The sequence below is a fragment of the Erythranthe guttata genome, chromosome 4, assembly GCF_056151865.1.
Source record: "Erythranthe guttata isolate IM_541 chromosome 4, IM_541, whole genome shotgun sequence".
NCBI lineage: Eukaryota > Viridiplantae > Streptophyta > Magnoliopsida > Lamiales > Phrymaceae > Erythranthe > Erythranthe guttata.
This window is the reverse complement of record NC_142536.1, coordinates 14,779,247-14,807,020: the sequence shown is the minus strand read 5'-3', so window position 1 is coordinate 14,807,020 and position 27,774 is coordinate 14,779,247. Positions and strand designations below refer to the sequence as shown.

At 38.1% G+C, this 27,774-nt stretch overlaps 4 protein-coding genes across 6 annotated transcripts; 1 reads left to right on the top strand and 3 right to left on the bottom strand.

Annotated features, from left to right (window-relative positions):
- On the bottom strand, window positions 1-21,436 carry LOC105974582 (uncharacterized). 2 transcript variants are annotated; one of them, XM_088816973.1, is made up of 3 exons: window positions 2,537-2,640; window positions 1,124-1,795; window positions 1-1,015 (listed from the first exon to the last, which is right to left on the bottom strand). In XM_088816973.1, exons 2-3 carry the CDS (start codon window positions 1,725-1,727, stop codon window positions 798-800), a joined length of 822 nt encoding a protein of 273 aa, XP_088673099.1. In that variant the 5' UTR covers window positions 1,728-1,795; window positions 2,537-2,640; the 3' UTR covers window positions 1-797. The 2 variants fall into 2 exon arrangements, with proteins under 2 accessions (XP_088673099.1, XP_088673098.1); XM_088816972.1 differs by lacking the exon at window positions 2,537-2,640 and adding an exon at window positions 21,306-21,436 and having other exon boundaries at window positions 783-1,015.
- On the top strand, window positions 5,162-24,177 carry LOC105973471 (uncharacterized). 2 transcript variants are annotated; one of them, XM_088816970.1, is made up of 6 exons: window positions 5,162-5,358; window positions 5,727-5,810; window positions 5,895-5,978; window positions 6,053-6,178; window positions 6,272-6,336; window positions 23,336-24,177. In XM_088816970.1, exons 1-6 carry the CDS (start codon window positions 5,293-5,295, stop codon window positions 23,892-23,894), a joined length of 984 nt encoding a protein of 327 aa, XP_088673096.1. In that variant the 5' UTR covers window positions 5,162-5,292; the 3' UTR covers window positions 23,895-24,177. The 2 variants fall into 2 exon arrangements, with proteins under 2 accessions (XP_088673096.1, XP_088673097.1); XM_088816971.1 differs by lacking the exon at window positions 23,336-24,177 and adding an exon at window positions 17,610-19,450 and having other exon boundaries at window positions 5,250-5,358; window positions 6,272-8,274.
- On the bottom strand, window positions 7,273-19,679 carry LOC105973470 (putative late blight resistance protein homolog R1A-3). Its single transcript, XM_088816965.1, has 2 exons — window positions 17,610-19,679; window positions 7,273-8,274 (listed from the first exon to the last, which is right to left on the bottom strand). The coding sequence occupies exons 1-2, from the start codon at window positions 19,426-19,428 to the stop codon at window positions 7,388-7,390; spliced, it is 2,706 nt and encodes a 901-aa protein (XP_088673091.1). The 5' UTR covers window positions 19,429-19,679; the 3' UTR covers window positions 7,273-7,387.
- On the bottom strand, window positions 7,273-27,143 carry LOC148771221 (putative late blight resistance protein homolog R1C-3). The gene is made up of 2 exons (XM_088816966.1): window positions 24,210-27,143; window positions 7,273-7,305 (listed from the first exon to the last, which is right to left on the bottom strand). Exon 1 carries the CDS (start codon window positions 26,525-26,527, stop codon window positions 24,302-24,304), a length of 2,226 nt encoding a protein of 741 aa, XP_088673092.1. The 5' UTR covers window positions 26,528-27,143; the 3' UTR covers window positions 7,273-7,305; window positions 24,210-24,301.
- Between the last annotated feature and the right edge of the window lie 631 nt (window positions 27,144-27,774).

The following is a 27,774-nucleotide window of genomic DNA, read 5'->3' as shown; positions in this document are numbered from 1 at the left end:
TTCTTATTGCATTTGATTAATTTTCATAGGGGTTTTGTGCTAATTCTTTTAATACAAGATTTCTTTCAACAATTTGAGATTACACAAGGTTGGTCCTTGCAAAAAACCCAAAAAGAATTGGATCATGGGCAGAACACAAAGTCTGCAATGGAGGAAGCTCCGACAAGGGTTTGGTTTTTCCTGCTCAATCTTCGATTTTCCAAGTACTTGTCCAAGATCCAAGTGGGGTTCCAAACACTCAAGGCAGTCACACACAAGCGCGCACACAGTGTATCACAATGGAAAAAGAGAAAAATGAAACCCTAAATTCCAGCCTAATCCCACTTGTTTTTCCGTAAAGAAGTAAGCTCGAAATTTACCGGATAGAATGAGCTTTTTCTTCTAAAAAAAGGGTTTCTCTCTTCACTCGGTTTTTTCCTCTCAAAATATCTAAGGCGTTATCTTTCCCTTTTATTTCCCATCTTCTTGTTGTACTTAACGCGCGGAAGAGAATAGGGGGCACTTATACGCCAAAGTCATCCACCAAACTCATGAAGAATTTGACAACAAATCACCAAGATTTGTTGAGGATAAGAAGATACACGTATTGAGAGAAAAAAGGTAGATTGTATGCTTCAGCCGAGAAGCGAGAGAGTGAGAAACGACTGGTGAAGAGAGAGAGAGTGAAAGCCAAAGTAAGAAATGGGCTGACTTTAATTTGCGGTAAAGTGTTATTTGGGTTGCTCATAAGTGCCTAATTTCGTGCCCTTCAATTTAAATGGACAATTGCATTTTTTTTTAAAAGGTGCTCGTTTTTCCTAGTCTTTGGTCATCTTTAACTGCCACCTTATTCGCAACATAAACACCCCCACGCTCACAACGAAGAACCACATATGGTCTCCCACGTCCTTTTCCCCATCGTTTGAAATCACGCCCATCACTACCATTGATGATTTAGAGAAAATTGACGAAAAATAGGATTCGTCAAAGCAGATATTTGAGAGTAGCAATTTCACCCAATCCTCACTAAAACCGACTGCAAATATCAAATTTCAAATTAATGGGGTGCATTAAAAATCAAATATTTACAAGAAACGGAGTTTTTTATTAGCTCAATCTTGAAATTTACGAGGAGATTGATTACCTGTTGTAACTGTTCGTACGATTTCTACAATGATACCCAGCCCTTGATCGGAAAGCAGTTCAACCAATCTTTCATTACTACCTTCGGAACAAGTGTAGATAACCATGCACAAAGGATCACATGTTTCCTTGCTTTGAACTCGAGCAATATCGATAAATCCAAGGGAGAAGAACTGGGCCCACACAGCTTCTTGATGTTTTTCACCGGCTAACGAAACATTTCCCAACGCTTGCAATACCATACGAAGTATCTCATTATCAGAACCAGAATTCGAACACACAGAACCAACGAGGGTTGAAAGAATACCAACGCCGTTTTGTTCGATAAATAGGTCCTGGTTTTTAATTTCACCCGCACACAAGTTTCGAAGTAGCTTTACGGCTAAAAGAAGTTCTTGGTGTGGGACTCGTAAAGGATTTTGGCAAAGTTCGAGGGCTGGTTTGATAATATCTTTGGAAGAAAGGGATAAACGTCCATCGGAAGTTTTGGCAGTTTCGATTAGCCGCTCTAGTGCTTCGTGTAAAGTCGAAGAGCCAGAAGAAATAAAGAGTGGCTGAATTACATTATTCTGTATAGATAAGTTAACCGATTTTACAGAATCCATACTAATTTTGGATATAAGAATGGACGTTGTTGATGCTATAGTTATTGTGGAGCCGTAAAACTAAGTACCTGAGAAGTTTAATCATGAAAACACGAATATGTGAATGGTCGGTAACTAATAGTACAATAAAACAATATTATCTTGTGCTGCTTTCCAGGAAGAAAAAACACGAATAAAGCTCATTTGATGCATAAAGCAACATCATACCAGATATACATCTTCGTCACATAAAAATAAAAAAAATAAAAAATTACATCTTCATCACACGACGGACATAGATCTCTTAACATATCCAATTATACGAAATCAGCAATACTTTTCGAGAAAATAATCAAAAAGCAAGGAATCACTTTAAACAACACTCTTTGCACCATAAAAAATCATCACTAATATCCATTTCGACTATGAAAAAACACATTGAAACGTACAGCATTATTAAAAAAAAATTAATTACAATGAATCCGCATTTATAAAGATGATCGTATTATCTTTAAAAAAATTGCAGTTTCGCAGAAGCTAAAAAAAATCTCTCAAAATCGAAACCCAATTATACTTAAAGCCACCATTCCCAACTCTAGAAATTATTGCTAAATAGACCACAACAACAAACATTGAGGCACAAATACCCACTCAAATAAATTGAAAATTCTAAGATCATAGCTAATATCTTTCACAGGGCTGTAATGAAACCAAAAGTAAATTAAAAAACCTGCTTAGCATAATACCATCAAGAATCGAGTAATAGAGTATTGGAAATATGAAAAGGGCTCGCCGTTAATCGGAAACAATTTCTACAGCAACTTAATTACCTGATAGAATGGCCGGAGGAGAGCGGCGGAGAGAGGAAGCAGCGGCGAAAGGGTTTGGCGGGGAATAGAAGCGGATTTACAAGAATTTTAATTTGGGGGCAACTAAAACAAATCCCAAATTTTTCTCACTAGTATCTCCTAGTTTAAAACTATTTTTTATAGAAGTTTTTACAATTTTTTCTTACTTTAAAACCATAAATAAAAAAAATTATTAGCAAAGTACAAAAACGCCGTTCATCAACCAAAATACAATTTATACAGACAAAATTTTTATTCCTCACTTCAATACCAGGAAAAAAAGAAAAACAAATCATCTCTTCTTCTTTCCAAACTCAAATCCCTTAAACCTATCTTCTTCATCTTCTTAAATCCTCCAAAACATCTCCAAATTCAAAAAATCAAAACCTCACAAAACTTATAAAATAGAGTTATAAGACAATAATATGGTAGTATATATGGAAAGAGAACCCATTAAGTTATGTATCCATGTTTTTTTTGGGCTTCGAAGTCGATTTTGAAGTTTTTTTTTTTTTTGAAACCCGCCGGCAATTTTCGACACATACAGGTCGATTTTTGGATCAATTTTCGACACCAACGTGTCGAAAAATATAAAAAAAAAAAAAAACAAAACAAATTTCGACACATACCTGTCGAAATTTGGAGAATTTTCGACAGGTATGTGTCGAAAAACACTATTGGTAAATTTTTTTATTATTATTATTATTTTTTTTTTTTTTACCAATAGTGTTTTTCGACACATACCTGTCGAAAATTCTCCAAATTTTGACAGGTATGTGTCGAAATTTGTTTTTTTTTTTTTTTTTTTCTAAATATATTTTTCGACACGTTGGTGTCGAAAATTGACCAAAAAATCGACCTGTATGTGTCGAAAATTGCCGGCGGGTTTCAAAAAAAAAAAACTTCAAAATCGACTTCGAAGCTCAAAAAAGACATCGATACTTACCTTAATGTGTTCTCCTTCCATATATACTACCATATTATTGTCTTATAACTCCATTTTATAAGTTTTGTGAGGTTTTAATTTATTTAGTTTTGAGATTTTTTAGAAGGGTTTGTTGTGAGGAAGAAAAATGAAGAGGTTAAGGAATTTGTGAAGAAGAAGATGGGTTTGAGGGATTTTGTGTGTTTGTATTGAAGAAAGAAAAATGAGATTTTTAATATTTGTATAGTATTTATTTTCATTAAGGGTATTTATGTCATTACTTATTTATTATTCAATTTTTATTTTTTTGGTATTGAAGTGAGAAAAACTTGGGATTTGTTATAGTCATTCCCTTTTAATTTTATGTATATGTAAATAAATAAATAAATAAATAAGGAACAAAAATATACTTCGCCCCCTAAAAGTTTTCATTGCCCCCTAAAGGTTTTAACGTTTGACACTTTCCCCCCTATAAGTTCCACAAAAAGACTCTTTCCCCATCAAAATTTTGTTTCAGTTGCACTTTGCCCCAGATTATAAAATTTCGCGTATTTTTTCACCGAAATAGCCACAAATTCATCCAACTGAAGGACACTTGCATCATTCAAGGGACGAATCACCATAATAACTGCTAATTCTCAGAATTTTAGGGACACGATAGACACAATTCGTTTTACAAGATAAACAAACCTAAGACAATGTTTGAAAGCATTTTGGAACTTATTTTGATTTCATTGTTAGGAAATATGTTTTGGGGGGAAATTTTGAGAATGAAAGTAATGTTTGTTTATATTTTGGAAGGAGACAAAATACACTGTAGCAGTCACATCATGTTTAAAAGTGTTAGAAAAATGTATTTTAGAAGAAAAAAATTAAAAGATGAAGTGATATTTATTTGTTTTTGGGTGAAGACATTTTTTACTGTAAATCATTTTACTGTTGCAGTCACATTATGTCTGAAGAAGAGAAAAACTTTTGAAATTATTTTGAGAAAATTATTTGAGAAGTGTAATAAATATAATTTTGTTTTGGGTAATCAATGAAAACAAAATCAAAATACTACCAAACATTGCCTAATTTTTTTTTTTTATGAAATTAGTATAACGGGTTGTGTTGTGTTTTTTATGTATTAGAAAATATAAGGATATTAAGATTTTGGTTGGATTGATGGAAGGGCTTAAATGCCCTTGAAGTGGACAGATAAATGGCAATTCCAATGAAAAATACACCGAAAATTATAATTTGGAGTAAAGATGCTCAAATAAATAAAAATAGATGAATTGTGTCAAATGAACGACCCACACTAATTAGCAATTTAGCATTTGCAAGAGATGGCTGTGATGATAATCTACCACAGGCCCACAACATATGTTAAGCCAAAATACACTTGAATTTTTATTGACAAGAATGCCCTTGAGAACTCTTTAAAAAAATTATTCCCTTGTTAAAGCAAATATATACATGCATAATGCCTTGTGTGTGTTTTAGTCCTTTCTGTTGTACTTCACAAACACCATATTTAATTTTTAAGGCCTCCTTTTGTTTTCACACTCTATTGAGTCTTTTTTCTGCTTTCAGTAAGGTAACCATTTTCAAGCTCTCTCTCTCTCTCTCTCTCTCTCTCTCTCTCTCTCTCTCTCTCTCATCCTCTTAAGAATTCGAAGCGAGTGTCAGCCATTTTTCAGTAATTGCTCTGCGAATTTGTTTAAGAAATGTTACATTCCCCGTATAATAATTAATCCCTTGATCTCTTGAAATGTACTAATTTTGTGTCAACTGTTTTTTGAAGGGATCCAATTTAATCGAACGAGAAATGTTTGTTGCGCATAAGTCCGGTTTGGAACTAGCACTTCAAAGGGAGCTAGCGAACCGCAAAAAGGTAGGCATCAACCAATTTTTCGTATTTACATGTAATGATTGACTTTCTTGCATTCAATTCATCAAATTTTTAGTATTTATCTTTACAATAGTAAATATAATTTTCTTGGCTCGTATATTCTCATTTTCTTTTAATTTTTTTTCTCTGATTTACAGTCTTGGATGAAAAATCCAAAGTCATGTGTTTAAGTCTGCATTTCGAATCATAAATGAGATATTCGTATATTTCTGTCGGGACAAACTTGTATGCTGATCATATATACTTTCTGATACATCTGCTAAATGTTAATTATTATTATTACATCATATATATTTTCCTAACAAGCATTTTCCGATACATTTTCGACATAATTATACCTATTTTATAAGGTTCCAAGTTCGAATAACGAAGTCGTGAAAACCCTGACTCGATCTCCAAGCTTCGGGGATTGGACGAACACATGTTCATCAAAAGTTAGTTTCTTTTTTTTTTTAAATATTTACCGCTCGGTCTTTTTCTTTTTATTTTTTTTTAAATATTTAATTCCCCGGTTGAAGGTACAATCTTCGATGGAACATCCAAGACTTACGTTTCCTTCTCCAAGACCCCAATTTCACACAGAGCAGAGTTTGATAAAAATTGTGAGTTCTTGCATCAAAATGTACTAATTAAAAGAATTCATTGTCTGAATTTATCGTATTTTTCGTATGATTAGGAGCCATATTCTGACGAAATATCGAGCCTCATAAATCCGTCATCACCTCATAAAGATTGGATAAACCCCAGCAAACTTTTCGACAAAAAACTTCTGACTTATAACTCATCATTTGAACTCCCATTGGTAATTAAACAAATTTTATTTCTAATTTTTGCAAAAATAAATTAAAGTCCTTTTTCCATGTTTGTTAACTAAAATCCCTTTTTTCGTCGACAGATTCCGGCAAAAACTCTACCTCGAAAAGCTATTTTGATTCCGAAAACCGACACAGAAACTCAAAGGCAAAAATATTTTCCAGGGCAAATCATCCCCACAAAGCCGCGTTCGAGTTTAAAGAGAAAGCAAATCGACATTCAAGAATTGCTAAATCCACCACCAGCCTACAGTAACAACAACAGCAGCAAAGCGGTGTATAAATCCCCAGAGAATTTATTCTGCGAGCTCTGCCAGGTCAGCTGCTCAAGCGGGACCACAATGCAGGACCACTTGAGGGGCCGGCCCCACAAGGCGAAGCTGGTGTGGATGCAGCTGAAGACGAGGAACTGCACCGTAAAGCAGCCGAAGTGCAACGTCTGCCAAATTTTCTGCTCGGATAGGGATACAATGGAGATGCACTTGAAGGGGCGGAAGCACAAGGCCAAACTGCACGAACTTGAGGAATGTAGGAGGAACGGAACTGGAGGGATCGTGGCTAAGAAGAAGCCGGTGTTTTGTGAGCTGTGCCACGTCAGCTGCATGAACGAGGACTGCTTCGAGATGCATCTCAGGGGAAAACAGCATGCTACTAGACAAGAGATGAAGCGTAGAGGTATGATATGATGAGGGGCAAAAGAGACATTACCCGAAGGCGGAAAAAAAAGAAAAGAAAACACTTGATTTCATGGTAATTCTTGATAGTTATTTAGTACTTAATTAATCACTGGATACAAATATAGCATCGATCTAATTTGTTAATGACGGACTATAGTAAGGAGAGACCGAAGAGGCGAAGACCCTATGCAACTCGGAATTATTGAACAACATATTTCTTAAAAGGGCAAGTGTCTAAAGATCGAAATTAATTTTATAGAATCTCGATCACTCGAGATCGACTTCATTTTAGAGACACTGAGTCTTTTAACGAGTCTCTAAAATGAAGTTTAGAGACGTTCAACGAGTCTCTAAAATGAAATTTAGAGACCTATTTTGCTTACACAAGAAAATAAAAACACATCTTATAAACTTCACAATGATAAATTTCATTTCTCGACCTCAAACGAAAAAAATAAAAATAAAAGAAAAATAATAAGCCCCAAGTTTGTTACAAGAAGGTGGAGCAATTCAATGTTGAAACTAGAAATACTTGGCTTGAAAATTATTTCCCGTAAAGCTCGTTGCTAATTGTTCGACCTTCTTCTTGAAACTCTCTAATTGTTCCTTCGTATGGAAATGAACTTGAACTCGAAGTACGTCGTTACCATTATTCTCTTGTTCCACCGCTATTTTCATAGCAGAAATGGCGGCAGATTCGGAGCACTCATATTTTAATTCGACAAGTTCAAGCGTTGGTATTTCTCCAATATCTAAAGGGATCTCTTCCAATTTAACCATTCCCATGAGTTCAAGTTTCTCCAAAACCGGAAAATGTGAGCAGTCTGCATTCCAATAAACAATATCAATAAAAAGTATTGACAAGAATTTCAGGCGAAGGAATTCCCCCTCGACAGGATTCCACACTTCTCCTTCCACCCGACCCACACTCAGTTTCAAAACTTCAAGATAAGGCAACGAGCCAATCACCGACAAATCTTCCCAGCGAACATCGCAACCGTCTAAGCACAACTTCTTGAGCGAACTCGGGAACGTGAGCTTCTGCAACAAATTACGTAGACCGTAAGAAAAGAACGTAAGCGATTCAAGTTTACGCAAGCGGCTAATATTGTGGAGCGAGTAGTCATTTGAGCTTTTCGAGTCTTTATCGTACTCTATGTGCAATTTCCTGACATTGACGACTCTCTTACAAGCCTCCTCGCTCCACACGAAGTTTGTTACATTCCCGAGTTTTTGCAGATTTTGCAAAACAAACTCATCCTGTTTTTGATTCTGAGGAGGATCGGGAAGGTACAACGTACGAATATCCACATGCATAAGTTGTCGCATCTCCCAAATTTGAGACGGTGCTTCGATTTCCCTTCCAATAATTATTGTTTGCAAATTCCAGAGTACGTCTATCGACGTAGGTGTTGGGTTTCGGGCACGCATACGCAGCGGAAAACAAAAATTTATGCGATTTAAACGACTTTAAAACACATAAGAACATGCCCGATAAATTAAATTCAATTAATTGCGTACCTTTGCGCTTCCAGCGAAAATAAAACAACATACATGCTAATAAATTTAACCGTACTTAAATCAATTAACATGCTCGCAATTTAAACCAAATAACATGCTTGCAATGATTAAAAACCGATTACACATAATCACATAAAATCATACAAATACAAGCATGAAATCATAGTTTAAACTAAACCCTAAACGAAACTAGGGTTTCGTATATTTACCTCTTGACGCGTGAGGTAGGAGCGATTAGCACTTCGTGATTACTACGGAAACCAATCCGTAGAATCGGGGCAGCAGCGTTGCAACGGCAGCAGCGGCGCGTGAGGTCACGGCGGCGCGTGTAGTGTACGCGCGGCTTCGGGACGGCGCGTGGGGCAGCGTGCGGCTTCGGCTCGTGCGTTGCTCCTCGACTTTTCGATCTACAGTCTTCCTCCTCTCGGATTTCACCTCGTATACTTCGATCTACTAAATCGTGGCACTAGACACGAAGTAGTTAGAATAAAACGGAAGAAAAGGAAAGGAGAAAGAATACCGAATCAAGGAACGGCCGACGAACGGCCGGTTCCGGCGACGGAGCGGCGACGGTGGTGCGGTGGTGGCCGCGCGGGAGAGAGGGCGAGAGAGAGAGGGTCGGCCGCTTTAGGGTTAGGGTTTCATGTGTTTGTGTAAGGGCTATAAGTCATGTATTTATAGTCCCTTGCATATAACCCTAGCGGGCTTAAGTTGGACTGGGCCCAACAGCTTAAGCTCGTTAGTTCCTCTACTTGCTCGTATCTCTCAATTCAATGACCGAAAAATTGCAACGATTACATTTTCGGAATCATTATAACTTCCTCGTCATTACGAGTGCCATCTCTCATTTTCCAACTTTCCAAAAGTGGAAACCCTAGTTCAGTGCACTTTCTAAATTTGGAAACTTCCCGATTTAGAAAGTTCACTAACATGTTCGCCTATTCTTTTCCTTTTCTTATTCTCATTCGTAATTCCAAATTACGAATGTTGGATTCAATCATATTGACTTCCAATTATGCAAAGATAAACTATTTTATCTCTGACCGTTTATTCAAAGATCTCATGTGCACGAGCAGTGTGACCCTCGATGGTTCAGGTGTAAGCTAGCCGTGGGCCCACAACCCATTGTGGTCAAAACTCGTCCCCTTCGAGTTACGATTAAGATGAAGCTCGTTTCACCTTAATCACCCAACGAATCAAGATTGACGTCTAGCAACTACGCGTCATGATTCCCTAGATACAAATGAAGTGCCTGCAAGAACCTTCAGATATAGTTAACGTACAGTACGGTCCCTTCGATGCATATGTCCCGATCGAACTAGAGGCATTGGTTCATCGAGACCTCTTTATATGTTCGATGACGGTGCGATCGTTCCAAGTGTTGTAATCGTCACGTGCATGACTTAGAGAATCGAATTCTCTAATCATCACTTAGTCAGCTCTGGCCAGAGACTTAGAATGATTACAAACTTTCAGAACACACAGGACATCCAAGACTATTCTAGCGATCGAATCCCCGACTACAATGCACAGACCTCCCACTAGATTTCGGACTGCACGAACACTGGCCCTTGGGATGGTCCTCGGTGGAACTCAGGGACAGGTCACGATACAGCTGGTCCTCTAGTGAAGTCACGGTGATGTCTAGGTCATAAGGACTAATGGTGTACAACTATACCATAGATATCTCTACTCGATTATTGGGAACCACTTAGAGATTTCTAGGGTGAGGGAGTTCAGTGAACTCGTCAACTTACGAGCACCCACTTATGCATGCCGATATCACAATACCGTTTACTGATGAGATGCAGTACACATACACTAAGTGCTAGTCTTAATGGGAAAGGCCGATATCCTCATTAGTGGCGTAACCCTTCGACTAGGAACACGTTTAACAGTTATAATACTTGAGTAAATATCTCACAATCCTAACGATCAATTACTAGTACTTGTAATAACTGTAAAGACTATATCTATGCTTGTGACAAAGGGACAAAGATATAGAATGCCAAGATGTTTTATCATTAATACGAATGAAGGTTCGTTTATTACAATAATAAATACGAAAGACCACAGCCACAAGTTGGCTTGTTGGTCACCTACTCTAACAATCTCCCACTTGACCTAAAGCCAACTACCCATAAACCGCAATCCCATCGACTCTCGATGTTTCTCATGGACCGATCTCGGTAAAGGCTTCGTGAAGGGGTCTGCAACGTTCTCTTCCGAGGTGACTCGTTCAACCTTAACTTCACCTCTATCAATGATCTCTCGGATCACGTGATACTTCCTCAGAATATGCTTTGACTTCTGATGAGATCGTGGCTCCTTAGCTTGCGCCACGGCTCCGGTGTTATCACAGTACAACGGTACTGGATCACTAGCATCAGGAATGACACCCAACTCTTGGATGAACTTCCTTATCCAAGTCCCTTCTTTTGCAGCTTCAGACGCTGCAATGTATTCCGCTTCGGTAGTGGAATCGGCCGTCGTGCTTTGCTTGGAACTCTTCCAACACACGGCACCACCATTAAGCGTGAATATAAATCCAGAATTCGACTTTGAGTCGTCCACGTTCGATTGAAAACTAGAGTCGGTAAAACCCTCTAATTTCAACTCGGCACCCCCATAGACCAAAAATATATCCTTAGTCCTTCGCAAGTACTTGAGGATATCTTTCACGGCTTTCCAGTGAGCCGGGCCGGGGTTAGACTGATATCTGCTTGTGACACTCACAGCATACGCGATATCGGGTCTCGTACATAGCATGCCATACATTATGCTTCCTATTGCAGAAGCATAAGGCGTCCTTTTCATCTCCTCGATTTCACTAGGTGTTTGGGGACACATAGATTTCGAGAGACGAACCCCATGGGACATTGGCAAGAATCCCTTCTTGGATTCTTCCATGCTAAACCGTTTCATAACGGTGTCTATGTACAGGCTTTGGGATAAGCCAAGCATCTTTCTTGCTCTATCTCTATAGATGCGTATTCCTAATACATAAGATGCTTCTCCCAAATCCTTCATTGAGAAACGTGTGGACAACCATGCTTTCGTTTGCTGCAACATTCCTACATCATTCCCAATGAGTAGAATGTCGTCAACGTAAAGCACTAAAAATATTACTGCCCTCCCACTAACCTTCTTGTATACACAAGGTTCCTCCGGATTCTTCTCAAAATCAAACTCTTTGATAGTTGAGTCGAACCTAATGTTCCAACTACGGGATGCTTGCTTCAATCCATAAATGGATCGCTGGAGCTTGCAAACCTTTTGCTCACTTCCAGAAGATATGAAGCCTTCCGGCTGCGCCATGTAGATTTCTTCCTCAATATTTCCATTAAGGAAGGCGGTCTTCACATCCATTTGCCATATCTCGTAGTCATACCACGCAGCTATGGCCAGCAAAATCCTAATGGACTTCAGCATCGCGACTGGCGAAAAGGTTTCCTCATAGTCAACACCTTGCCTTTGAGTGTATCCTTTTGCTACCAATCTAGCTTTATAGGTCGATACCTTTCCATCAACTCCAATTTTCTTCTTATAGATCCACTTGCAGCCTATGGGAACGATTCCCTTAGGTGGATCTACCAAGGTCCACACCTTGTTGGAGTACATGGAGTCCATTTCGGATTTCATGGCAGTTAGCCAATGTCCCATGTCCGCATCCGATACGGCCTCGTTGTATGTTCTTGGATCTCGTCCAAGATCAACATGATCTTCATCATTTTCGAGGAGGAATAACCTATCCGGCATTTTCCGAACTCTTTCGGATCTACGTACCGTAGGTTCAGGAGGTATATTAGTGGTTTGTTGTATTGGTTCGATTGCTTGATCTTGTGTTTGAACTTCACTTTGTGGTTCTTGAACTACTTCAAGTTCTATCATGCTGCCCTTTCTATCGGATAGAAACTCCCTTTCCAAAAAGGTGGCATTTCTCGAAACAAACGTCTTTGCTTCTTTGACATAGTAGAACTCGTATCCCATTGAGTCTTCGGGATACCCCACAAAATAGCACAAGTCGGATTTACTATCCAACTTATCTCCCACTAATCGCTTCACATAAGCGGGACAACCCCATATCCTAATATGTTTGTAATTGGGTTTCCGGGAATGCCAAAGTTCATAAGGTGTGGATTTAACTGCTTTGGTGTTAACTCTATTCAGCAAATACGCGGCAGTACGGAGTGCATGACCCCACAAGTATGCCGGTAAGTTTGTGAACCCCATCATTGATCGAACCATATCTAATAGAGTTCGATTCCGACGTTCGGATACTCCATTAAGTTGAGGAGTTCCCGGTGGAGTCCATTGGGACTGTATCCCATTTTCTTTTAGATAGTCAATGAACTCGATGCTCAAGTATTCCCCACCACGATCGGATCGCAGCTTCTTAATACTTCGTCCGAGTTGTTTTTCTACTTCGTGTCTAAAATCTTTGAACCTTTCAAATGTTTCAGACTTGTACTTCATCAAGTATACATACCCATACCTAGAATAATCATCGGTAAAGGTAGCGAAGTAGTTATATCCACCCTTCGCACTAACACTTAGTGGACCACATACGTCTGTATGGATCAAATCCAAAAGACCCTCGGCTCGTTCCATTTTCCCTTTGTAGGGTGACTTGGTCATTTTTCCTTTAAGGCAAGATTCACAAATTTGTAGTGATTTCACGTCCTCCAAAGAGAACAGTCCTTCACTAACAAAATCGTTCATCCTTCTTAAAGAGACATGACCTAATCTAGCGTGCCAAAGTTGTGCGGGGTTTTGACCTATCTCCTTACGTTTTGCTGAATTTCGCCTTAGGGGCCCCCACTACCTTCACCCACTTCGAACTTGCTGTTTGGAAAGGGAACTCTTTCATTTTTCTTCTTTTAGGAAGAACTCTTCTTTCTAGAAGTAACAGCAATGAGAACAGACTTCTCTTTCTTAATGGTGGACTCGAAACTGACCAACATGTTCATTAACTAATCCAAGGGAGGATCTAGTTTGTTCATGTTGAAGTTCACTATGAACAATTCATAGGAACTAGGAAGAGACAACGGGATCAAATCCAACGAGAGCTCGGCCGGGAGGGTGACATCGAGATGCACTAGCTTTTCAAGGAGAGTGATCATTTTGAGACAGTGCTCGTGGACCGAAGTCCCTTCGCGCAGTCTCGCTGTGATCAACTCCTTTGTAGCAATGTACCTCGATGCCCTAATATTCTCACTATACATGCTATCGAGATGAGCCTTTATATCGAAAGCATGCATGTGAGACTCATATTTTCTCGCAAGCGCGGGCTCCATGGCGGCTATCATATATCACCTAGCATGTGTGTCATCTTTCTTCCAAGCTTCATAAGTTTCCTTTTCAGCACCAGTCGCTGTGGCAGGTACAGTGGCGGGAAGTCTCTCGTTCAAAACATAGAGACGCCCCTCAATGGTTAGCACAAGCTTAAGACTACGCAACCAATCCAGGTAGTTAGGGCCATTGAGTTTATTGTCGAGGATTGACATTATGGGATTCTTAGACATGATTATCTGAGAGGTATAGGGAAGAGGATTATTAGAGATTCGCGTTAAATGATTGTTACAATTAAATGTTTGGCCTTATGTTATTTAATTGTTCTCCCACTAATTTTATCGAGTTCCACTTCCCTCTAGTAGACAAACGAGAAAACTGATTTTTCTTAATGGGCTTTAGGTCCAATAGACAAATATAACCCGTAGTTAATCTAGCCCGATTATATTTGCCCAAAGGTAGATCACAATCAATCATATCCACAATATGACCCTAAATTAATTTTCCTCACACTTGATAATGACCTAAGTTAATCTCGCGAATATCAAAATCGTCGTGTGTCAAGTCTAACCTACCAATCAAAGATGCTCATAGAACTTGATTATGTCAAACTAATGCAGTCCCTAGTTAATCTAGCCGACCACGTTAATCCAACATAACCCTTTTCTATGGCTACCTTCATCAATATGTCAATTGAATTACAGCTTACTCTACCATAGCACTCCCCGCTAACACGGCTTACTGCACTACAGCAAAGGGCTACACATAATCCAACCGTTGGCAGAAGGAAAGAAATAACTCAACAGATTGGGTTTTTTCTTTATAGCTTGAAATGATTCTTAATTAAATTAAGAATGAGGGATTTTTATTAAAAGTTTTATCTCATCAGAAGGTTCGGATTGGTCTATGTGATTCCTACATCTATGTTCTCTAAAGGTATATGGAAACGCATATTTGTCCTAAGAGGAACATACGACCTAATTACATAATTAATTACATTAATTAATTATCGAGTTTTTCAAAATAATTATAGAACCTCAACTAGCATAAATCATTCAAATAATGTTGAGGTACTACTAATTAAGTTGAACTATAATCAATATTATATATGTGTTCTATTAATTGAAATCAATTTAACAATTTAAATTAATTAATTAATCTAACACCTATTTACTAAAATAGATGATTGTCGATCCAATTATCTAATTGGGATTAATTGAAAATAATTTTCCAAAAATTAAAATCAATTTGTTTTAAGTTTAATTTTAGAAATCTGAAATAATTTTTTTTTTTTTTTTATTTTCAGTGAACCGGTTCGGCCCAACCGGTCTGACCGGTTCGGACCCAAGCGGTCCGGTTCTGCCCGGTCCAGCTGACCCAAATCAGTGGGCCGGGTCAGTCGGACCGAGAACCGGTCTGACCGACCCGAATCCACGTGGATTCGGTCAACTAGATCGCACACAACCATCGAACCGGCCGGTTCGACCGGTTCGATCCGAACATTTAAAAAACCGACATTTTAAAACAATTTCAGATCCGATTTTCCAATTTTAAACAATTTTAAAGCTGGAAAAATTCTAAACAATATTTCAAAAATATTTTAAACTTACGAAAACTCCCAATTACATAATACGACAATCACTACTTTAATAAATCGAACATGCATAAAATCACAGCATATAAATGCGAACGCAATTAATTGCGCAACGAGCTCTGATACCACTGTTGGGTTTCGGGCACGCATACGCAGCGGAAAACAAAAATTTATGCGATTTAAACGACTTTAAAACACATAAGAACATGCCCGATAAATTAAATTCAATTAATTGCGTACCTTTGCGCTTCCAGCGAAAATAAAACAACATACATGCTAATAAATTTAACCGTACTTAAATCAATTAACATGCTCGCAATTTAAACCAAATAACATGCTTGCAATGATTAAAAACCGATTACACATAATCACATAAAATCATACAAATACAAGCATGAAATCATAGTTTAAACTAAACCCTAAACGAAACTAGGGTTTCGTATATTTACCTCTTGACGCGTGAGGTAGGAGCGATTAGCACTTCGTGATTACTACGGAAACCAATCCGTAGAATCGGGGCAGCAGCGGCGCGTGAGGTCACGGCGGCGCGTGTAGTGTACGCGCGGCTTCGGGACGGCGCGTGGGGCAGCGTGCGGCTTCGGCTCGTGCGTTGCTCCTCGACTTTTCGATCTACAGTCTTCCTCCTCTCGGATTTCACCTCGTATACTTCGATCTACTAAATCGTGGCACTAGACACGAAGTAGTTAGAATAAAACGGAAGAAAAGGAAAGGAGAAAGAATACCGAATCAAGGAACGGCCGACGAACGGCCGGTTCCGGCGACGGAGCGGCGACGGTGGTGCGGTGGTGGCCGCGCGGGAGAGAGGGCGAGAGAGAGAGGGTCGGCCGCTTTAGGGTTAGGGTTTCATGTGTTTGTGTAAGGGCTATAAGTCATGTATTTATAGTCCCTTGCATATAACCCTAGCGGGCTTAAGTTGGACTGGGCCCAACAGCTTAAGCTCGTTAGTTCCTCTACTTGCTCGTATCTCTCAATTCAATGACCGAAAAATTGCAACGATTACATTTTCGGAATCATTATAACTTCCTCGTCATTACGAGTGCCATCTCTCATTTTCCAACTTTCCAAAAGTGGAAACCCTAGTTCAGTGCACTTTCTAAATTTGGAAACTTCCCGATTTAGAAAGTTCACTAACATGTTCGCCTATTCTTTTCCTTTTCTTATTCTCATTCGTAATTCCAAATTACGAATGTTGGATTCAATCATATTGACTTCCAATTATGCAAAGATAAACTATTTTATCTCTGACCGTTTATTCAAAGATCTCATGTGCACGAGCAGTGTGACCCTCGATGGTTCAGGTGTAAGCTAGCCGTGGGCCCACAACCCATTGTGGTCAAAACTCGTCCCCTTCGAGTTACGATTAAGATGAAGCTCGTTTCACCTTAATCACCCAACGAATCAAGATTGGCGTCTAGCAACTACGCGTCATGATTCCCTAGATACAGATGAAGTGCCTGCAAGAACCTTCAGATATAGTTAACGTACAGTACGGTCCCTTCGATGCATATGTCCCGATCGAACTAGAGGCATTGGTTCATCGAGACCTCTTTATATGTTCGATGACGGTGCGATCGTTCCAAGTGTTGTAATCGTCACGTGCATGACTTAGAGAATCGAATTCTCTAATCATCACTTAGTCAGCTCTGGCCAGAGACTTAGAATGATTACAAACTTTCAGAACACACAGGACATCCAAGACTATTCTAGCGATCGAATCCCCGACTACAATGCACAGACCTCCCACTAGATTTCGGACTGCACGAACACTGGCCCTTGGGATGGTCCTCGGTGGAACTCAGGGACAGGTCACGATACAGCTGGTCCTCTAGTGAAGTCACGGTGATGTCTAGGTCATAAGGACTAATGGTGTACAACTATACCATAGATATCTCTACTCGATTATTGGGAACCACTTAGAGATTTCTAGGGTGAGGGAGTTCAGTGAACTCGTCAACTTACGAGCACCCACTTATGCATGCCGATATCACAATACCGTTTACTGATGAGATGCAGTACACATACACTAAGTGCTAGTCTTAATGGGAAAGGCCGATATCCTCATTAGTGGCGTAACCCTTCGACTAGGAACACGTTTAACAGTTATAATACTTGAGTAAATATCTCACAATCCTAACGATCAATTACTAGTACTTGTAATAACTGTAAGGACTATATCTATGCTTGTGACAAAGGGACAAAGATATAGAATGCCAAGATGTTTTATCATTAATACGAATGAAGGTTCGTTTATTACAATAATAAATACGAAAGACCACAGCCACAAGTTGGCTTGTTGGTCACCTACTCTAACAGTAGGAAGCTTGACAGAAGAAGAGGAGTAATTGAATTTGTTATAAGCAAGATACCGCATGTTAACTTGGTCAACAATATGCCGGTGTAAATACTTTTTCTTTGCTTTATTGTTGAAAGACATTACTCTCAACAATCTATTGTTGGACAGTCGACCGTCTGTGCTCGTTACCAAAGTACGGGTAAGTGGTGCTAATTGCAAAGTACGACAACGGACCCCCTTTCTATTCCATACAATACGACGTTCACTTTCTACTCCTCCTGGATTTTCTTCCATCATACACATAAACTTGTCTTTCTGAACTATCTTTAGACATAAGTCTCTCAAAAGATCATGGATCTTACAAAATTTAATTTTTCTATTCGATCCCAAATATTGTTTTAAAATGAGGTTCCTGTCAACGAGATCATTTAAGTAACCTCGTGCAATATCTTCCAAGCTTTGCGGTTTATTCAATTTTATAAACCCTTCGGCTACCCAAAGTTTGATCAGTCGGGAGACACGAATATCATGGTCTTCATGAAAAATTGCCATGTACAGAAAACAAGGTTTAAGATAGACAGGCAAGTAGGTGTAACTCAAAGATAATATACTCAAGCAATTCTCGTCCTCTCCAGAGTTGAGAATCGAGGTTAAATCTTTTGCAATATTTTTCCAGTATTTATGCGTTCTGTTGGATCTTCCAAGAAGCCCACCAATCACAGAAATCGAAAGGGGAAGTCCTTTGCATTTCTTAACAATCTCCTTTCCAATATCCTCTAGCTCGGAAGGGCAACCGACTTGACCAAATGCCTTTTCACAAAATAGTTTCCAACTTTTATCCTCATCTAGAAAAGTCAACTCGAAGCACGCAGAGTCGAAGTGAGTAGCCACATTCGATATCCTCGTAGTCACAACAATTCGACTTCCATTGTTGTTGTCCGGAAAGAAACGACTTACCTCCTCCCAAGCTTCAATACTCCAAATATCATCGATTACAATCAGATATCTCCGACCCCATAGTATTTTGTGTAACTTTTGTCCTAATAATTGCTCGTCAATTTCACCATTGATTTCACTACTTTTTAGCCTTGAATGAAGTTGAACAAAAAGTTCTCTCACATTATACTTTTGAGATACTGTGACCCAAGTACGAATATCAAAATGGTGCATAGTAAGTGAATGTTCGTAAGCATTTTTGGCGAGAGTAGTCTTACCAATGCCGCCCATGCCCACAATTGGAATGACTTGCCGGTTAGATTGTTGACCGGTGAGCTTGTCCAAAAGTCGAAGCAACTGCTCGTCAAATCCGACCATAGTATTCTTCCCCGGTGGTGTCGATGTAGTAGTCACCATCGAACACGTGGGCTGCTGCATATAACGATCGTCTTTGGATCCAATTTCATCTTTGAACTCCATAACCTTTTTTTCGATGGAATCCATTTCTTCGATTACCGTTTGGAGATCGAGCAACGAAACCGAACCACCGGGAATTTGGTGCAATGGATCGGATTCAGCAGTTACAGGTTCCTTGAAGCAGCAGAGTAGTGGCACAGAATTCCTTTTGGAATCTTTCATTGGGTGAATTTGGTCGACCACGTGAGATTCGATTACATCTTCAGCAGCATAGGCTGCAGCTGCAATTTGGCTCTCCAAAATTTCGAATTGTTTGCTTGTAATAATAACTCCATGGGAATAATCAGCCTCTACGAAATCTAGCAAGAAACGAACCTTCTCGCCGAGAGATTCCATCTGGATCTTGTCGAAAGAAATAGAAAAGAGAGGATGATTCTGGATATGATCCATGGTAGTTGTAAGTGAAACTAGAGCTGCATAAGCCGCCATTTATGAATCTGAAGTTTTTCAAGTTTGGGCAAATAAATCTTTTGCTTCAATGGTAATTGGATTAGAAGAAGACGAGTGAGTATTGAGGAATCGGAAAATAATTATGTGGATAGGATTTGAGGGTACCGCTCTACTCAGTTCCAAAACAATACCAGTGACCGAAAATACAAAAGAAAATAATATAATTACAAAATTTTCTTTTAAATTGAAATAGAGAAATAAATAAAATTATTAAATAAAATAAAAAAGAAAAGAAAAAAAAAACTGAATTGAAGGAAAATAATTTTTGAAAGAGATTTGATTGCAGATTATGGGTATAATTTTTTAAATTAAATATTTATATTAATTAATAAATAGTGAGGTTATATATGATTATTCGGGTTCATTGAACTTAAATATCATTTATAAATAAAAGATAAATCAATAATTAAGCCCCTTATTTGCCATTTACTTTATTAAAAGCAAAAGAAAGATTAAATAAGGCGACAAAAATAAAAGAGAAAAAAGCGGCAGACTCACTAAGAAAATAAGTTGAACAGCGCCGCCATCTACCGCCGCTGCCCTCCACCTTCATCAAACCGCCGTTCGGAAGCCCATCGTTCCGTACGAAACAAAGAAGTCACCAGTAAGCAAAATAAAAATTCAGCTGAAATTTATAGGTTTGATTTTATAATCAAAATTTATTTTATTACTTTCGAAATTGAAGATTGGTTTTGTGTTTTGTTTTATGCTTTTGTTCAAATGGAAATCTGTAAACAGGTTTATTGGGGATATTTGTATCTTACCTCGAGTACATATTTTCTTATCTTATTCAAAAAGGGTAAATTTGTATTTTTTATTTTAGGGTATTATTTTTCAAAATGAAATTCGTAGTGTGAATAGAAAAATGGTGTTGGACAAATAATCTCAGCCGTAAACAAATACTACTTCTTAACCTTTTGCCTTCCTAACCTATAAGTAAACCCTTAACCAGGTTGAGGGCATTCGAATAATCTTTGCTCACATCTCGAAAATCCCTAATTTTGAAATGGGTAAATTTATTCAATTGTTGGGAAAATGGGATGGATTTTGTGTGTTCTTGAAATTTAATTTGTAAAACTGCTTTATATATTTTAGCATAATTAACTGAAGTTATTGTTGTTGCAGAAATGAGTGGGCCGTCTCCAAATGATTACGAGGATAACGACGAAGAGACTTTTCTCGATGAAAGTGATATAATTAACGAGTATGAGGTTGATGAAGAAGGTATGTATGCAGTAAAAAAAAAGAAGTTTGTGCGACATGTTTTGCAAGTTATTATTTTTTTTTTTCGTGGGATTAAGTGTGGATATTAAGATTGTTTTTCTGATGATTGCTCGTACGGGTTTTCATTAACCAATTTTATATTAAGTCATTTAGTTAGAATCATGCTATTGCTCGCTAGTAATTTTGTATGCATGTTAAATGTGATTTGACTTGTAATTAAGAATTTGTATTATCGAAAAGTAGTAATTTGTTATTTTCATTTACCATCAATTTCATTTTGCTTCAATATCTATTCAACCTTCATTTATGCGTGTCCGTTTTTCAGAACTCCCAGACGCAGATGAGGAAGGTGGCTCTGATGGAGAAGATGATTCTGGTTCGTTCATCTTAATTCAATTCTCTTTTACCAGCTATACTCGAACGTAGTATTTCTACTTTTTATCGGTGTGGAAAATATTCATCAGTTATTTCAATACTGATCTTTATTGTATCGTAAAAAAAATAAAAATAAAAGACCTTTAAAAATACTGCAAACTGCCAGTTCATTTTATACATTGCATGGACATCAGTTGTTGGATATATTGAAATGTCTCGTCCGTTAATCGGAATAATATCCACAGCAACCCAATTACCTGGAAGAATGGCCGGAGGAGAGTGGCGAAGATAGGAAGCAGCGGTGAAGGGTTTGGTGTAGCGGAATAGAAGAGGATTTACAAGAATTTTACCTCTATGTAAACTGAAATTACTGAAAAACCCCCCTTTAATAAATAAACTAACAAAAAGCCTCCTGTGACTTTTTTTTAAAATAACAGACTCGACCCGTTGATGTTTTAGTCGTGTGACGAATATGCCCTTCAATAAAATAATATAAAATTAGAATAGTATAAAATATGGGCCAAAAATCTACGAACTGAGGCCCAATTGCAATTTATGTTAAATTTTTGAAACTTAAATTAGGGACTTGATTGTAACTTCCCAAAAAATATCATGTCGCCGCACGGCCGCTGCCTTTGATGAACAAGAGAGGGAGAGTGAAGTGATAGTGTGGGACCATTTCACGGGGCAATTATGACATTTCACGTCAAAAAATCGAATAGCAGTCGCACAAACCGCGACTGAGCTGCACGATTTTGCGTCTGGGGTAATGTGCCTTTAACTAAATTTGACAAGGGTTTCTTTTGCTAGTTTATTTATTACAGGGGAATTTTCAATATTTTGAGATTACACATGAGTACTTTTGCACTTTTCTCATTTTAATTTTATGTTATATATATAGGTGGTACCTCCTTGAAGTATATGTAAATAAATAAATAAATAATTTATTTTCAGAAGAGCAAGAGCAAAGGATGCATGTGCAAAATGTGCATACATTCAAAACCTTTTGGAAATGGAGGTACAGTCTATTCTACTTTTTCTTTACAATCTATTTTGCTCGAATAGATGAATTGTCTCTCATCAAAGACACATAAACTTATGTATGTGTGTGTGTGTGTTGTTTTAAATAATCAATCCCTTCTCTTGAAATGTATTAATTTTGTGTCAACTGTTCTTTGAAGGGATCCAATTTAATCGAACGAGAAATGTTTCTCGAGCATAAGTCCGGTTTGCAATTAGCTCTTCAAAGGGAGGCAGCGGCCCGCAAAAAGGTACGATCTTTCTCGCATTCGTATTTTTTTTTTCTTCACATCTGTCTTTACATGTAATGACTCATTTTCTTGCATTCTTTACAAGAATAAATATAATTAATTGTCTGGCTCTAATTTGATTATGTTGTACTTGTAACTTCTTAATTTTGTTGCTCTGATTTACATTCTTGGATGGAAATAAAAAATAATGTATTTTAAGTATGGGTTTCGAATAAGAAAACGAGCCTTTTAATAGTTTCTGCAGATATTTTTCGCGTATATTTTTTCGGGACAAACTTGTATATGCTGATCATTCTTTCTGATTACATATGATAAATGTTATTGTTACATCATATATATTTTCCTAACAAGCAGTTTACGACACATTTTCTACATAATTACACCTATTTTATAAGGTTCCAAGTCCGAATAACGAAGTCGTGAAAACCCTGATTCGATCTCCAAGCTTCGGGGATTGGACGAACGCATGTTCATCAAAAGTTAGTTTCTTATCTCAAACCTTTTTCACCTTAATTAACAATTTACCGCTCGTTTTTTACTTTTTTTGAATAAATATTTAATTCCCCGGTTGAAGGTACAATCTTCGATGGAACATCCAAGACTTACGTTTCCGTCTCCACGACCCCAATATCACACAGAGCAGAGTTTGATAAAAATTGTGAGTTCTTGCATCAAAATGTACTAATTAAAAGAATTCATTGTCTGAATTTATCGTATTTTTCGTATGATTCAGGAGCCATATTCTGATGAAATATCGAGCCTCATAAATCCGTCATCCCCTCATAAAGATTGGATAAACCCCAGCAAACTTTTCGACAAAAAACTTCTGAGTTATAACTCATCATTTGAACTCCCATTGGTAATTAAACAAATTTTATTTCTAATTTTTGCAAAAATAAATTAAAGTCCTTTTTCCATGTTTGTTAACTAAAATCCCTTTTTTCGTCGACAGATTCCGGCAAAAACTCTACCTGAGAAGATATTTTGATTCCGTAAACCGACACAGAAACTCAAAGGCAAAAATATTTTCCAAGGCAAAAATATTTACCAGGGCAAATCATCCCCACAAAGCCACGTTCGAGTTTAAAGAGAAAGCAAATCGACATTCAAGAATTGCTAAATCCACCGCCAGCCTACAGTAACAACAACAGCAGCAAAGCGGTGAATAAATCCCCCCGGAATTTATTCTGCGAGCTCTGCCAGGTCAGCTGCTCAAGTGGGACCACAATGCAGGACCACCTGAGGGGCCGGCCCCACAAAGCGAAGCTGGTGTGGATGCAGCTGAAGACGAGGAACTGCACCGTAAAGCAGCCGAAGTGCAATGTTTGCCAAATTTTCTGCTCGGATAGGGATACAATGGAGATGCACTTGAAGGGGCGGAAGCACAAGGCCAAACTGCACGAACTTGAGGAATGTAGGAGGAATAAAGCTGGAGGGGTCGTGGCTAAGAAGAAGCCGGTGTTTTGTGAGCTGTGCCACGTCAGCTGCATGAACGAGGACTGCTTCGAGATGCATCTCAGGGGAAAACAGCATGCTACTAGACAAGAGATGAAGCGTAGAGGTATGATATGTTGAGGGGCAAAAGAGACATTACCCGAAGGCGGAAAAAAAAGAAAAAGAAAACACTTAATTTCATGCTAATTCTTAATAGTTATTTAGTACTAATTAATCATTTGATACAAATATAGTATCGATCGAATTTGTTATGACGGACTATAGTAAGGAGAGATCGAAGACCCTATGCAACTCGGAATTATTGAACAACATATTTCTTAACGAGCCTCTAAAATGAAGTTTAGAGACGTTAAACGAGCCTCCAAAATGAAATTTAGAGATCTATTTTGCTTACACAAGAAAATAAAAAGCACATCTTATAAACTTCACAACGACCTCAAACGAAAAAAAGAAAAGAAAAGAAAAGAAAAATAATAAGCCCCAAGTTTGTTACAAGAAGGTGGAGTAACTCAATGTTGAAACTAGAATTACGCATTGGCTTGAAAATTATTTCCGGTAAAGCTCGTTGCTAATTGTTCCACCTTCTTCTTGAAACTCTCTAATTGTTCCTTCGTCTCGAAATCAACTTGAACTCGAAGTACGTCGTTACCATTATTCTCTTGTTCCACCGCTATTTTCATAGCAGAAATGGCGGCGGACTCGGTGCACCAATTTAATTTGACAAGTTCAAGCGTTGGTATTTCTCCAATATCTAAAGGGATCTCTTCCAATTTATCCATTCCCATGAGTTCAAGTTTCTCCAAAACCGGAAAATGCGAGCAGTCTGCATTCCAATAAACAATATCAAAAAAAAATATTGACAAGAATTTCAGGCGAAGGAATCCCCCCTCGACGGGATTCCACACTTCGCCTTCCACCCAACCCACATTCAGTTTCAAAACTTCAAGATACGGCAACGAGCCAATCACCGATAAATCTTCCCAGCGAACATTGCAACCTTCTAAGCGCAACTTCTTGAGCGAACTCGGGAACGTGAGCTTCTGCAACAAATTACGTTGACCGTAAGAAACGAACGTAAGCGATTCAAGTTTACGCAAGCGGCTAATATTGTGGAGCGAATAGTCATTTGAGCTTTTCGAGTCGTTATGGTACTCTATGTGCAATTTCCTGACATTGACGACTCTCTTACAAGCCTCCTCGCTCCACACGAAGTGTGTTACATTCCCGAGTTTTTGCAGATTTTGCAAAACAAACTCATCCTGTATTTTATTCTGAGGAGGATCGGGAAGGTACAACTTACGAATATCCACATGCATAAGTTGTCGCATCTCCCAAATTTGAGACGGTGCTTCGATTTCACTTCTAATAATTATTGTTTGCAAATTCCAGAGTACGTCTATCGACGTAGGAAGCTTGACAGAAGAAGAAGAGTAATTGAATTCGTTATAAGCAAGATACCGCATGTTAACTTGGTCAACAATATGCCGGTGTAAATACTTTTTCTTCCCTTCGTTGAAAGACATTACTCTCAACAATCTATTATTGGACAATCGACCGTCTTTGCTCGTTACCAAAGTACGGGTAAGCGGTGCTAATTGCAAAGTATGACGACGGACCCCCTTTCTGTTACATACAATACGACGTTCCCTTTCTACTCCTCCTGGATTTTCTTCCATCATACACATAAACTTGTCTTTCTGAACCATCTTTAGACATAAATCTCTCAAAAGATCATGGATCTTACAAAATTTAATTCTTCCATTCGATCCCAACTTATGTTTCAAAATGAGATTCCTATCAACGAGATCATTTAAGTAACCTCGTGCAATATCTTTCAAGCTTTGCGGTTTATTCAATTTTATAAACCCTTCGGCTACCCAAAGTTTGATCAGTCGGGAGACACGAATATCATGGTCTTCTGGAAATATCGCCATGTATAGAAAACATGGTTTAAGATAGACAGGCAAGTAGGTGTAACTCAAAGATAATATACTCAAGCAATTCTCGTCCTCTCCAGAATTGAGAATCGAGGTTAAATCTTTTGCAATATTTTTCCAGTATTTATGCGTTCTGTTGGATCTTCCAAGAAGCCCACCAATCACAGAAATCGAAAGGGGAAGTCCTTTGCATTTCTTAACAATCTCCTTTCCAATATCTTCTAGCTCGGAAGGGCAACCGACTTGACCAAATGCTTTTTCACAAAATAGTTTCCAACTTTTATCCTCATCTAGAAAAGTCAACTCGAAGCACGCAGAGTCGAAGTGAGTAGCCACATTCGATATCCTTGTAGTCACAACAATTCGACTTCCATTGTTGTTGTCTGGAAAGAAACGACTTACCTCCTCCCAAGCTTCAATACTCCAAATATCATCAATTACAATCAGATATCTCCGACCCCATAGTATTTTGTGCAACTTTTGTCCTAATAATTGCTCGTCAATTTCACCATTGATTTCACTACTTATTAGCCTTGAATGAAGTTGAACAAAAAGTTCTCTCACATTATACTTTTGAGATACCGTGACCCAAGTACGAATATCAAAACGGTGCATAGTAAGTGAATGTTCGTAAGCATTTTGGGCGAGAGTAGTCTTACCAATGCCGCCCATGCCTACGATTGGAATGATTTGCCGGTTAGATCGTTGCCCCGTGAGCTTGTCCAAAAGTCGAAGCAACTGCTCGTCAAATCCGACCATAGTATTCTTCCCCGGTGGTGTCGATGTAGTAGTCACCATCGAACACGTGAACTCCATGGGAATAACCAGCCTCTATGAATTCTAGCAAGAAACGAATCTTATCGCCGAGAGATTCCATCTGGATCTTGTCGAAAGAAATGATGATTCTGGATATGATCCATGGTAGTCATAAGTGAAACTAGAGCTGCATAAGCCGCCATTTATGATTCTGAAGCTTTTCAAGTTTGGGCAAATAAATCTTTACTTCAATGCTACTGGATTTTGTTTCTCCGCTATGGGTGGAGGAGTAGAAGAAGACGATTGAAATTTGAATATTCAGGAATTGGAGTTGCAGAGTTTGAGATAGGATTAGAGGCAGGGTCCTCTCCAAACGAACACAAATGAGAGCAGCTACACATGAAAAGACACAAATGACCCTTGCTAATAATCATAATAAATAACAAGTGTAAATTACAAACACCCCTGAGGTATGGACAAATTACAAAAACACCCCTCTTGTTTGGATAATTACAACCACCCCTCAACTCATCAAATTTAGTGGAATCTTCGAGATTATACGGAATATTATCACTTTTGTACCCGTTTTATCCCATTCAAACTCTACATTATGAAGCAAGATGACCATAATATGTGATTTTTAGCTTGTATATATCAGTTTGTGGTGCATCAGAAACTGTATTTTTTACATAAAAATAGTACAAACTAGAGCACATTTCACGGAATCTAGATGACTATGTTGAATTCGACACCATAAAGGTGGAGGTCTAAGAAAAATCATAGTTGAGGGGGTAGATGTAATTATCCAAACAAGAAGGAGGGTTTTGTAATTTGACCATACCTCAGGGGGGTGTTTGTAATTTATCCTAAATAACAAAGAACACATAATTATTAATGAAACTATTTCATTAATATTACTGTCTTGACTTGCAATATTATTGACTGATACACTAATATTGTAGACAAAGACAATAATATTATTGTGTTAATATTAATATTATTGTCCTAATTGTTATATTATCGTCACATACGGTAATATTGTTGTTAACACAGTAGTATTAATATATTAATTAATTTTATCGCTTTGGCCTGCAATATTGTTGTCTCCAACCGTAATATTATTGTATCATGCAGTAAAATTACTGTTTGGAACAATAATATTATTATTGTTTTGGCATTCAATATTACTATTTACTCCATCAGACAATAATTTTGTTGCTAACACACTAATTTAGGGAGAAAATAAAATTAAGAAAAAAAAAGTTTCAAAAAAAAAAAAAATTCAACGTCGAAGCCTGGTGATCAAC